We start from the raw sequence: 12,800 nt of genomic DNA, 5'->3' as shown, positions 1-12,800 counted from the left end.
TCTTTATAACCCAGGTTTATCTGAACAATATGCATGTGTGCATGAGTTTAAACTGATATTGTTTGGAGATGACCTACTCAAGATCAGCCAAGAAATATGGCTGGTGGCATTTTCTTCTTGCCAGCAAATCCCACATAAGAACTTAAGTCCTCCACAAATGATTAATTATCTCTATTTTCTGTTAAATAATTTTCTGATTTTGAACCAAATTCACAAGAAAGCTCCAGAGTGTATATGGAGAGACACACTGGTGAGAGTTTAGTCTGATTTCCAACCTCCAGCTTTTGGAGAAACTTTGATCTGCTGATAACAATTTTTATTGATTATTCATTTACGGAGCTTTAATAAAAATAGATAAAATAGGAATCCGAATCACTTTACTGCCATTTCCAGTAAACAAGTTCCAAAGCCAGGAAATGGCTTTGATGTAACAATGCATAAATAAATAAATAATAAAATCATATATGAACATGAAAAAGAAAAAATTTGAAAATAATATTTTTCTAACCTGCAATTAAGAACCTTTAAATGGGTAGTGTAAGAAAAATTGACTTTTTTTTTTTAGCTTTATATGATGCTATGATGTTATTCCCTCATCAAAGACATATCTGGAGTCTAATTATCTAATTATTTCATGCATGTTTAAGAAATACCTAGATCTCCCGTGGCAACCATTCAGCTGTGCAAAATGGCTGGATGGGCACAGCTCCTCCACAGAGCTGCACTTTCCAAACTTTCCCGCTCAACCCCTTCAGACTAGTCAGCTGCAATTAGCAAGTGCCTGATGGAACTGGTCAGATCAAGTTTTTCTAATAATGCTGTAAAGATCACTGGAGATCTCCAAAACAATTATGTGGGACTTGGTGGCTTTAAGACAAATGTAGACGACATCTTTTATGCTTTGAATACCTTTGACCTCTTGCTACTTACTGATTGGTTCTCAGATCAAGGTGGTATTTCATACTGAAAAACAAGTAACTCAAATTTGTATTTGTCAAGATTTCTTTGATACTGTTCATCTTGTATATTTTTAAAACTTCAAAAATTTCTATTTTAAAGTAGAATCAGAGGAGCTCAGTTATTTTTCACAGATTATCTACCTATATCATCCTATACACCGAAATCTTTATTTCATAGATGTTCCAGAATAAAAAAACAAAACAGCAAAACCCAAAAGTACTCGAGCATTTAGACCTATTTGAGTCAAGAGGCAGTAGTGCTTTTAATCTCTTCAGCGGTGCGTCCTGTGCGACCTCCACGCAGGTTGCCACAGTGTCTGAGCGTTCCAGGATCATGGAGCTGGAGAGGGAGGTGGCGGACTTCAAGCTCCGACTGCGGGCGTCCCAGCAGAAGGAGGACGCCGTGTCTCTGTCACAGCAGCAGATTGGCAGCCTCAACACCCAGGTTAAGTGCCAGGAGAAGCAGATCAGTGAGCTGAGCGTCGACCTGGAGCGCAAACAGAAGGAGCTTCAGTCTGCGCTGCAAGACAGGACGTCTTTACAGCAGCAGCTGTCCAGTCTGGTAAGAAGAAGAAGTAGTGAAGAACCTCTGGAGATGTTGATGCTTGCTGAAACCAGGTGTGATTATTTTTCATCAAAAGGAGAGTTTTCAGCAGGCTCTCCCAGGTGTAACTCAGACGTGTCCATGTTGACGTCCAAATTAGAATTTCTTTAAGCTTTACATCATTTTATGATATTTCCTCATCAAAAACACACCTGGAGTATTGCCTTGATTCTTTCATGCATGTTTGACAAATCCTTTAATCTCCCATGGCAACCATTCAGATGTGCAAAACGCCTGGATGGACCTAGCCCCACCTCCAAGGTTCTGCCTCACAGAACGCCCCTCCTCTGTGACTCCCTCACTCAGCTCCTTCAGACTAGCCAGTAGTAATTGTCAAACACCTGGTGAAAATGCACATCTGTTGAGCTCATGATAGGAGCTACGCCTGAGTGAAACCCTGGTAAAACATTGTCAAAGGGTTAAAACAGGAGCCATGTTGAGATGACTTCCTGAAGGCGGAGTTTCAGAAAGCGCAGGAGTTTTTAAAGACACAGAGACCTAATTTCAAGGCATTGCGTTACAAAGTAAAATTAATTTGAAGTTATATTTGATGTATAGAGAATTGTTGTAACATCGCTACTTGACTGTGCCATAAAATGAAACTATATGCCTGGAAGACATGTAATATACCCCTTTAAACCTCTTTGATGTTATTGAATCCTGTGAGTTTCTCTTATCCCAAAGTCTGGATTACATTGGGGAGATGGGAGTGCTCAACAATTCTGTGGTCTCCATTTCTCAGTAATTCTTTTGTCTTACTGGACTCTCCATGTGCATGGTTCTCTGGATTCCCTCGACAGCTGCTGCTGCTTCCGCTGAACAGTTTCCATACCAAGCAATTATGAGCTGTGCTCCCCACTGAGCCGTGGAAGAAAAACACAAACAGTTTGCAAAGTAAAAAAAAATAGAGGATAAATAAAATGTATGGTGTCTGCTCTGAGACCCTGGGCTGGACTTCTCGATGCTTCCTGAAATATGCAGCAATCTTTTGTAATCACCTGAGCACCTTCCAGGCAGCTTCAACGTTTTGTTTGACATTTCAATCTTTTAGAAACCAGAACATGGCAAACATATGGTTAAAGTAAATAATGACTGATCCACAAACTTAGTACGACTCTGGTTTGTCTGCTTTGATTAGCTAGCAAGCAAACATTAATGAACTGCCTTTTTGTTTTGTGTCGAAAAACTGAATCTTTGCCCAGGCCTACGTTTATTAGCATAAGGTGTTTTGCTTGTGGGCATTGTGAAAGTAGCCTCATTAACAAAGGTATTTTATCCACAATCTTGCTCGTTTTCGTCATTATTTCCTCAAGTTTCCCAGTTAGCTCAAGGTGCAGGAATGCTGCTGTCTAAGTGAGTAGCATGTAATCACTGCTGATGGTTCTGCATTTCAGAGATGCAAGCTGGAGGTTGCTGAGGAGGAGAACAGGGCCATAGCAAGGACCATGAAAGGTAAAGATACCACTTGTATTGTCTGCTGGTTGCAGTATGCGATTAATTATCGATTTTCTTCTTTGTCTCATTTGACTGACAGTGTATTTCGTTCCCTGACAGAGCTGGAGAATACCGTGGAGCAGTCAAAGAAGGTCCTCCAAAGCCAAAGCAGAGAAGTGGAGCTGAGGTCCCAGCTGACAAAGGTAGCACCGCATATGGACTCTGTGGCAAAATGAAATCCATTACTTTTCCTCAACATCCTGGATTTAGAAGAAACAAACAATTTAAGTGATTGTTTTCTTCTGGGTTTGATTTGTTTGCTACTAATTTATGAGCCACTTTTAAAAGAAAATATCCTTTTTGATTGCGGTGTTTCATCACCAGAGACAATGTACAATACATGACTTGAATATTCTCGTATCCATGTCTACTTCTATGCTTTGTGTTCAGAATTATATGATTTATTTGTCATATTTGGAATTATTGATGGCACTTTTTGAACCACTTCAAAGAAGGTTTGATCCAGTTTATTTTCACAAGTTTGACCAAGATAGTCAACATATTATTTTGTTGGTTTCTCTTTCTTTACTGGTGCAGAGTTATCAAATACATTCAGTACATTTCATTTCAAGTCAATTCAGCACTGATTTCCTGATGATAACAAATGTGATTTGGTGCTGTTGTTGAAAGTTGCTTTTTATCCACTGAACCTTTGCAGATCCAAATGCATAAGAAGTAAAAATCCAAAGTCTGCATAAAGATAGTTTCAGAAAACATGCACCAATATGAAAATTTGAGCCGACATCAACATCTGCATTGCTGGTGGAGCCGACAAACAAAATTTACCAAATTATTTCATTTCAAAACAAATATCACATGACCAAACCTCTTCAGAAGTACAAACAGCAACGAGATGGAAATAAAAATCGGTTTTTCATATCGGCCCACTTTTATTTAACAAACCGATAGTTTAAAAAAATTGACTAACACCGGTCGATTAATTGTACACTCCTGGTTTATTGAATCACCAAAAATTCAAACTCTTCACATTTCCTCTCATAGATGTCTTAGTCGCTATTGTTTGTCCTCTGGAACCAATCATTTTACAGGACAGCTCTGAATCAGGTTTTCTTTAACAGAGTTTGTGGAGAATATGAATAAGATTATAGCTGTTATTTCTTCTTTTTGTGGCATAAACCTAACTAGGAAAAACAGTAGTTTTTATAAATTGGCAGAACAAAATTCAGCCTTTGACCATATTATATTCATACTAATTTCTAGTTAGGCGTATTTAGCAGCATTAAAGCGCTACCATTTTAAAGCGAACAGCCATCAGGCTGTTATGATGTTATTAAAACATTACCAACACACACGGTGCTCTCATTTCTGTTCCTGTTCGCAGAGGCAGTCTGTTTCTGGTTTATGTAAAGGCACTGTGGGAAAATGTTTTACAATCAGCTCTGAATTCAGTTCAGTTTGCGTCACGTCACAGTCAGAGCGATATACCAACCTGCGACAGAAGGAACCTGATCATCCAGTCACTTGACATCTTTTTATGCCAATTTCTGGTCAAAAGGTCAGAAGAAACCCAAATGCCATAAAGGTCCTAAAAGCAAAACTTCTTCTTTATTCCACGACATTTGAAGACCAGAATGGAAAGGAGAGAATTTGCGTTTGACTCGGATCAGCTGTGGCCAGCATTTCCATCACCATAAACTCTAAACTATCGGAGCGCTCTTGTTCGGCTCATTTACTATTTATATCTCGACTTTTATCATGGCTTTCTGCAGATGGCAGACATTCTTGCTGCAGGTGCAGAGAGAGCGAGAGTCGATAAACAAAAGCAGTTCAAGCTGAAAGTGATGGCACTGAGCTGCTGCTGCCATGCAGACATGAAGTTTCTGCTTTTACGGTTTCTACGTAGAAAATGCTGCATTAAAGAGTGAGGCGTTCTTCTTCCCTAAAGCCGGAGCTTTTACACTCCGGCTCTTGCTTTATGAAACTCATTCCAATTGGATGATGAAGTGAAATAATGTCTGCTGCTCTGTCCCTTAATCGGAACAAGACTGAGGCTTTAAGGTTTGTAGCTTGTTGTACTTTTAATGTGTTGAGCTCGTATATTTTTTTTTTCCTGAAGCAAAATCCCTGTTCAACTCTTGAACCAAGCTGCAGAAATATCTTTCTGGAGTTCACATGACTTTGTTTCGACAGGTCAGCACATACACGTGAAAACAACCACAGGTGGAAATGGGAAAGCGTTTTTAAAAGTCAGATACTTCTGTTGGTGAAGACCAAAATCCAAAGAGGAGAACAAGGATTTACATCTGTGAGGAATAGAATTCAGCCTCCATATTCAAATTCTGCTTTGTTCACTCGTCTGCGCTGCGCAGGTCCTTTTCAATATTTTATGTATATTTTATGACGGCTGCCACATATGATTTTACTGTATTGTGGTAAGAAGAAGTACTGTTGTCTTCACAAGGATGCAAATGTGGGGACGGGTCTGTTTGCTGTGCAAATAAGCACTTTTATACATGCTTACATGAGCACTGTAGATTTTTTAATGTGTATTAAAAACACATATATTCTGATGAATGATGATTTAAGAACTGAATGGCTTTTTCTCTTTCTTTGTTTTTTTTTATTGGTTAAGCATAATACATTAATTAACAATGTTTCAATACAATCATTTAATTATTTTCTACGCCCACTTAGGTTTTTTTTTTTTTAAAGTAAACAACGAAAAAAGTAAACAGTTGTAGAAGTGCAGACATGCATGCAGGTAGATTCAAACTTCTCTTTGGATTGTTCTAAAAAAAATACAGTCTGGGTAAAAAATGTTTTGAAATCATATCAATCACTTTTGAAGGAAGATTTTATCCTTTAAAAGGAAACTTAAATACTCTTATGTTTCACAGTATTTACAGTGCCTTACGTTTTTCCATGTGTCGCGCCACCACCACACACTGCATTCTGTTTTGTTGGGATTTTTCTGGTTTGGACCAACATAAAGTGATTGTAATTAGGAAGTAGAAGGAAAATGACACATGCTTCTGTTGTGGCAATTTTGAAAGTATATATATACTTATGCTTGCCATTGAATTTGCATGGGATTGAGAAAGAACAATGGGGAGAACTTTCAGTGTCTAGACGTCTAGTTCTGTAGCTGCAGAAAAAAAAAATGGTTCTTTGAAGTTCTGGAAACAAATTCAAGCCACGTTGTATAATTATTCTTCTCTTTCACAGTTTTGAGGCGTGCCAATATACGTTGAACATTGCAGCTGTAGTCGGGTGTGGATTCTTTAAAGTTTCCTCATTATGTGTTGCAGACGACGGAGAAGCTGGACAGAACGAACGTGTCCTTAGTGCAGATGACTATAGAGAAGAAAGCTCTGGAGTCGCAGGTAAGGAGAGGCTGATGGAGAAATGCTGCCAGCAGGTCTTTATTGGCTGTATTCCTCCTCATTTCCTTTCACACCCACGTCCTACACAATAATGGTGCATCACTCTGACAGGAGAAAACAATCCCTGTTCTTCATCAAGAACAACTTTTCAATATCAGAGTTTTGCAGGGGATGGATAAATAACTTTATTAAATAAAACATGGAGTAAGTCATTGTTAGCTAACTTCCAGCTGTTAGCATCTAAAAAAAATGACATTTATGCTAACATTAGCATTTTAGCTCATTTTGGTTGCGTTTTTAATGCTTTTTGCATGCTGAATAAAGGGGGATACTGTTGGTCACCATTTTTTAGCATTTTATCAAAACTAAGGATTTTAAGCGAATCTTTCTTGTATTTAATGCTTTTTGCATGCTGAGTGGAATATGTTATTATTGGACTCCATGCTAATGATAACCTCTATAATAACTTTAGCAATGCTTATCAGAACTAAGCATTTTAGCTGATTTCAGTGTAAAAGCTAACATAACACACTGAATTGAGTGGAGTTAATGTTAGTCAACAAACCTGAAAGCAGTAGGCTGATGACCGTGGAAATTGGTAAAATGAAGTTGGCTTTAGGTGTTGGACTTTGAAGTTTTGCGTGCCTTTCAAACAGCTCAGCCAACCACAGCTCACTTTAAATCCCCGCCATTCTTCCCCTGCTGAGATTTTGTTTCGTTGTAACTGCAACATTTTCAAGTGAGACCTTTTCCGCTTGTCTGCATGTGTTTTACTTAGTGTGTTCCTCGGTGCTCTGAAAGGTTTTGCACATGTGCATGCATGAGCTCAGCATGTGCAGCCTGCAGGGTTTCTGTTGTACATTCACGCTGACTGTATCGCTACACAAGCTGCTGCTCTAGTTGGGGAAAGTCAGCCGCTGCCTTCGCATTTAATTAACCATGAACGAAACCCTGCAGCCTCTGCTGTCTCCCTTTGCTATATCTGACTTTATATTTTTATCATCTTCTTTCATCATCATCATCATTATATATTTTTTTTACTTGAGTACTGCTGCTCAGTCTGTCTGCAGCTCTCTGGCGCCCTCTTGCTTTCTTCCTGGGAGTTCATATTCACTCTTTGCTGAGCCAATCATAACAACTTGCTTTACATGTTTAATTTCAAGACTATTTGAAATAAGAGTTTTCCCACTGACCTAATATATTGGTGAATATCTTTCACCCATATATTTGTTTTAATATTTGACCCTAAAAACCAAATAAGAGAGTTGGAATTGTTCTTTGGGATGTTAATATTACACATTGTAGTGATAATTTAGATTTGAAGTCAAGTTTATTTGTATAGCATTTATTTATTTATTTCAGCAGCAAGCCAGTTCAAAGTGCTTTACACCATAAAAACATAATACAATAATTAATTATAAAACAAACAAAACTTTACATTTCGTCAAATGCCACCATCAAAATCATCAAAATGTTGACATTTTAATGTGTATCCACATATCATTAACTGAAGGCAGCTCCAAAAGTGGATCTTATCCCTGATTCGAAGGAGCTCCGTGTTTTTGCAGTTTTGCAGTTCTCTGGAAGTTTCTTCCAGATTTGTGGTGCAGAGAAGCTGAATGCTGCTTCTCTGTGTTTGGTTCTCGTTCTGGGGATGCAGAGCAGACAGAACAAAAAGACTTGAGTAGTTTGCGAGGTTGATGCAACCTATGCAGATCTTTAATGTACGTTTTCGGCACAATTTGAACATTTTTGCGTAGTGGTCTACTCACTTCTGTTGCCAGAGCTTTATAAGTTAAAGGTTTATAAGTTGATGGCATGTGACAGAAAATCCACATTTAAATGAGACAAAACAAAAATTGGAAACAACCTCGACAGATCTGTTGAGGTTGTAGATCAGGAAATGAAATAACAAAATAGGGCAAATCCTCTACCCCCATCCATAGAGGAATCAGAGGCAAAGCAGACGATGGAAGTGTTTTGATTGTGCTGCTTAGGAGAGCAGAAACTTTGAAGTTATGGAGGGAAATAAAAGCGCGTGTTGCTGAGCAATTATACATCTGCCTCTTCGCTCTGCTCTACCCTGATGGGGCTGTGATGTAATCCTGCACATGTCACTGTGAGCGGCGCTATGTGTGTGTATGTGTGTGTGTGTGGGTTGTGGTGCTGGGCAGAACACTGCTGTATTAATGGCAGCTGACTTGAGGTTGACCTGTCATGTTGGACTGAGAAGGATTCATCTGATGAATAATATTTCCCCTAAACTGATAAGCTGGTTTATTTTTGAAGGAACTTGTCAGTGTAAGACAAACCAAGCTGTGTTTTTAGTTCATATCAGACTCCAGGTTTCTACTGTTCTACCAGAGTTCCTGTTTTCTCAATTCTTAAATAAGCTGTGATGTGTTTGGGATCCTGCAGAAAAACTCATTTAGTTCAAAGTTTCAACCAGTTAGCTCTAGATCTGAGGTGAAGTGGAAGAAAGTGGAGGTAGTCTTGAATTTCTTTTTTCACCTGTTAAATTTGTTGGACTTGAAGAAATTGCAACAAAACCAGTCCCACAGCATGATACCACCACCACCGTTAATGCAATTTTCTTATGCAATTTTCTTGGCCCATGTCCCAAACTTTTTGGGACATGGGCAAAAATGACCAGGTCAAAAGTTTTGGCAGACCTGTTATTATTATAAATAATAAATTTTACTTGCTCAACAGTAAACAAAGTGTGAAATATTTTAATGAAACAAATAAATTTGTTAGATTTTTTCATGTTGGAAAGAGACATTGTAAATCATGTTAGATCCAAAAGAAAGAGTTATGAAAATTTATACAAAGGCTTCCACTTTCTTTCTGCTCAACTGGCTTTTTTTTCTTTTTTTGGAAGAATGTTTGTTTTCTACTCTTAGAATAAGAAAGGATTTCGGGTCTCTCTTTCTTTCTCTGTATTTTGTTAAGTTCAATCCCTTAATTTAAAAATAAAGCTCAGTGCACCAAAGTCTTTAAGTCATTGGATCCCATTTACTTTGAAATTACTGTGACTTTTTCCTAGATCGCCATCTGTATCAACCAATTGTGCTGGTTGATACAAATGGCTGAACCAAATCTGTCCAACACAGGTGAATTCCAGACTAAATCAGTCCATGGACTGCTTAATGAACTGCTAATGTTAAAACGGTTCTAAAACGAGAGCATGCTAACACAAAGCTTCTGTGACGTCCTTATCAAAGCATCAACATCAACCCCATGCTTTCCCACTGCTCTGCCACAAAACCGGTTATCAATTTTTTTCTGGAAGACGAAAAGATTGAAAACATGCTGAAAAGTCATGAATCAAAAGCACCTTTATTGAAAACAGAGGAGTACACAGAAAATGGAGACATTAGGTGCTACGATGCCCTGTGAATGGTAAGCAAAGGTTTGTGAAGAGGTGTGTGTGCGTGTGTGCATGCGTGCGTGTGTGTGTGTGTGTGTGTACGATAGGAGCATCTCAAAGTGAGCTGCCAGGAGGCGGGGATAAGAAGTGGGAGGAGCTTCTGCAGGCTTACATTATGTAAGTGATCTGCTTGTTCAACCCGACCCTTAGAGAGAGAGAAGAAGAGAGGGAGAGAGAGAGGCAGAGCAGGCAGCATGCTCTCTCTGTTTCCCTCCTGCAGCTGCGCACGGCGGGGAGACGAGTACTGATGCTTTGTTGATGCTCAGCTTCTGTTCGGCGGCGCGTGAAACGGGCAGAACAAGAGCGGAGGCAACCGGGCGACAAAAAACAAGCCGCTGCTTGGACTTGGCTTGGGAAAAAAAATAAAAATTTTAAAAATCCAGCAGCCTAGGTATGGACATTGCTGCTCTGCATCAGGGCTTCTCCAGCAACATCTACTCAAATCATTACCAGGTAGGACGAGTGGTTGTTGCCTCAAACGCCTCATTTTCAAACACAACCCGGCCCTTAGAGAGCCGGGTTGCTTTTTTTACTGCACACTTGTCCCCAAGTTTGCATGTAATTATTTATGTTGAGGAGTTCGGCGTGTTGAGCAGATGGCAGGTTGAATGTGCAGATAAACACAGAAGCAATGAGCAGCGTGAAACTCCCCCTGCACAGTTGATGTCACACTTAATAATTTGATGAAGTGTAACATACAGTAGAGGTCTGGCGTGTCGACTTCTTCATATTTTCTTTTTTTTTTTGTACATTGATTTTTTTTTTTTTTTGTTGAAGCTTTTAATTAATTATTGATGTCCTCATAGCGCTGTGGATGATGCTGCGCTGCACGTGTCTCGTCAGGAGTGACTGTTGATGTGTTTGGAGCCTCAGTCAAGAAGCAGAACGTTTTCCTTGAAGACAAAAAATAGTTTAACAAGAGAGGATATTGCTGGTGCTTTTATTTTTATTGCCACGTTGTTTCAACTCACTTTTACTGGCGAGCAAACACTGAAAGCACTGCGAGATTATAATACAATAAAGCATAAAGGTACAAACATTTTGGAAAATGTGAAGGAAAACCGTTTTCATCCTCGCTGTTTATACTTCGTAAAAATCACCTTTTGATGAAGTTGCAGCCGCAACTTAACCAGTTTTAGTTTTTTGCAAATTTGATCACAAAGGACATTTATCTTAACACAGTTAGGATTATTTCAATGTGATATTTATTATCCCTAATAATTTAACAGCTGAAATAAATGTTGGCTTGTATTTTATAAGTAAAACATTATTTGAATTAGGAGAATTTTTGTCACTTCAAAACAAACTTTTGATATATTTTAGTTTACCTTGTCCCTGCTGCTGAATGTCAAATACCATTGAAGACATTATTGTTGACAGTAATAAATATAATAGTTAACTGAAACTCATGTTTAGCTCATTTGTGTTGTTTATTCCTCCAAAGTGAGGTGCCGAAAAGTTTGAAAACTTACCTTGAAAATTCTTAAAGTATGTGAATTCAGTGGGAAAAGTGCCAACACTGATAAATGTGCTTGCTTCGCACTAGCTTGCTGCTCTTTTCTCTCTGAGCAGGAGAGGCGGTCCATTACTTCCACAGAGGTATTAACAGTCGTAGAAACTTTCTTTGCCCCATAAGTGTAATAGTTGCATCATGCCCTCCCCACCATAGAAAGCAATCTAAGTCAGTGGGGATGTTGCCACCAAAGTTAACGAATTCTCTCTTCCTCCACTTTGGTCTCCTCTTCAGCTCGACACTTTGAAACAGCAGAACTCCAAATACCAGGAGGAGCTGAGCCTGTCGAAGGAGCGCAGCAGCGCCGAGAGCCTGCGGATTGGCATCCTCTGCAAGGAAATGTGAGTTCCCAGCATGTGATGTTTTTTCCTGCCTCTGTGTCGGTGACCCCATGCCTGCGAGTTCATTATGCTGGAGCTGTTCAATTTACCTCCAGGGTCTAAACTGTCGATTAAAAGTCTCCCTGGATTTTCAAGCTCACTAAAATTACGCCAATAATTCATCTAATTTTAAGTCTTAAAGCAGCCAAACTACTTTAAGACTTAAAAATACAAAAAAAAAAAAAAAAAAAAACTTTATTAGCTCCACTAATGCCAAATGTTTTACAAAGCAGCCCCAGCTGGAGCTGTAGGTCTCCAGGGAGATTATCCATCTTGAAAATATGCTACAAAATAAACTAGAGCACATTATTAGGTGATTATAAATGCAATGAAGTATATTAAAACATAGCTCTCATACATTTAATTTTATTAACTGCCAGTCTGTGTTGTCACTGAAACTGACTGACATATGAATGTCTCAATTAGTTCATGTCCAAGTTTCATTTCTTTAGTTTTGCAGCACTGACCATATTAGGTCAGACCTGTTGAAGTTAGTCAAAAAAGCATTTTAATTACATTTTTCTTTTTAGAAACAGCCACTTCAACTAGAATGGAAGAAAGTACATAGAAAATGTTCACTAAAATCACTAATAAAAAGATTCATAATTTATATATATATATATATATATATATATATATATATATATATATATATATATATATATATATATATATATATATATAAATTTTTATTTTTTTTATAAAGGTTTTGCCTCATCGACATCAGCTGTAACGTTTAGGTCTTGTTGTCCTCATTTGGAAATTTAACAATCTGAATTTTAGCTGAATCCTGATCTCTGTTTAAGTTTTATTCTGTCCACATCCTCAATGATCTCTGATAATGGGCTGAAGTATAAGAAGCATTCAGCCTTCCTGTTATCTGCTGAAAGTATCCATCCGTACATCAGTCCTTTCTCCCTTCCTTCTTTCCTTCCTTCTTCCAAAAATTCTGCTGAGTCATTGTTTTCTGCTAATGCACAAAACAAACATGGTAGGTCTTGATTTTCATTGGTCAAATCGATGATTATACGGGCGCCTGGTAACATGATGACATTTTATAAACTAACCTAAATCAT

General features: G+C 38.4%; 1 protein-coding gene and 1 long non-coding RNA gene across 2 annotated transcripts in view; one reads left to right on the top strand and one right to left on the bottom strand.

Annotated features, from left to right (window-relative positions):
- The window catches only part of clip1b (CAP-GLY domain containing linker protein 1b), a 31,793-nt gene that overhangs the window by 8,587 nt on the left and 10,406 nt on the right, over positions 1 to 12,800 (top strand). Inside the window, 5 exon segments of the mRNA XM_055052492.1 lie at positions 1,264 to 1,521; positions 2,958 to 3,015; positions 3,118 to 3,200; positions 6,327 to 6,401; positions 11,579 to 11,685. Of these exon segments, the coding sequence (XP_054908467.1) occupies positions 1,264 to 1,521; positions 2,958 to 3,015; positions 3,118 to 3,200; positions 6,327 to 6,401; positions 11,579 to 11,685 (581 nt within the window).
- Positions 9,722 to 11,662, bottom strand: LOC129374212 (uncharacterized). The gene is made up of 2 exons (XR_008607475.1): positions 11,304 to 11,662; positions 9,722 to 10,724 (listed from the first exon to the last, which is right to left on the bottom strand). It is a non-coding gene; the product is annotated as an uncharacterized LOC129374212 (long non-coding RNA).

This window comes from Poeciliopsis prolifica, unplaced genomic scaffold (assembly GCF_027474105.1).
Source record: "Poeciliopsis prolifica strain line A6 unplaced genomic scaffold, Auburn_PproV2 SCAFFOLD035, whole genome shotgun sequence".
NCBI lineage: Eukaryota > Metazoa > Chordata > Actinopteri > Cyprinodontiformes > Poeciliidae > Poeciliopsis > Poeciliopsis prolifica.
This window is presented reverse-complemented; position numbering and strand designations above follow the sequence as displayed.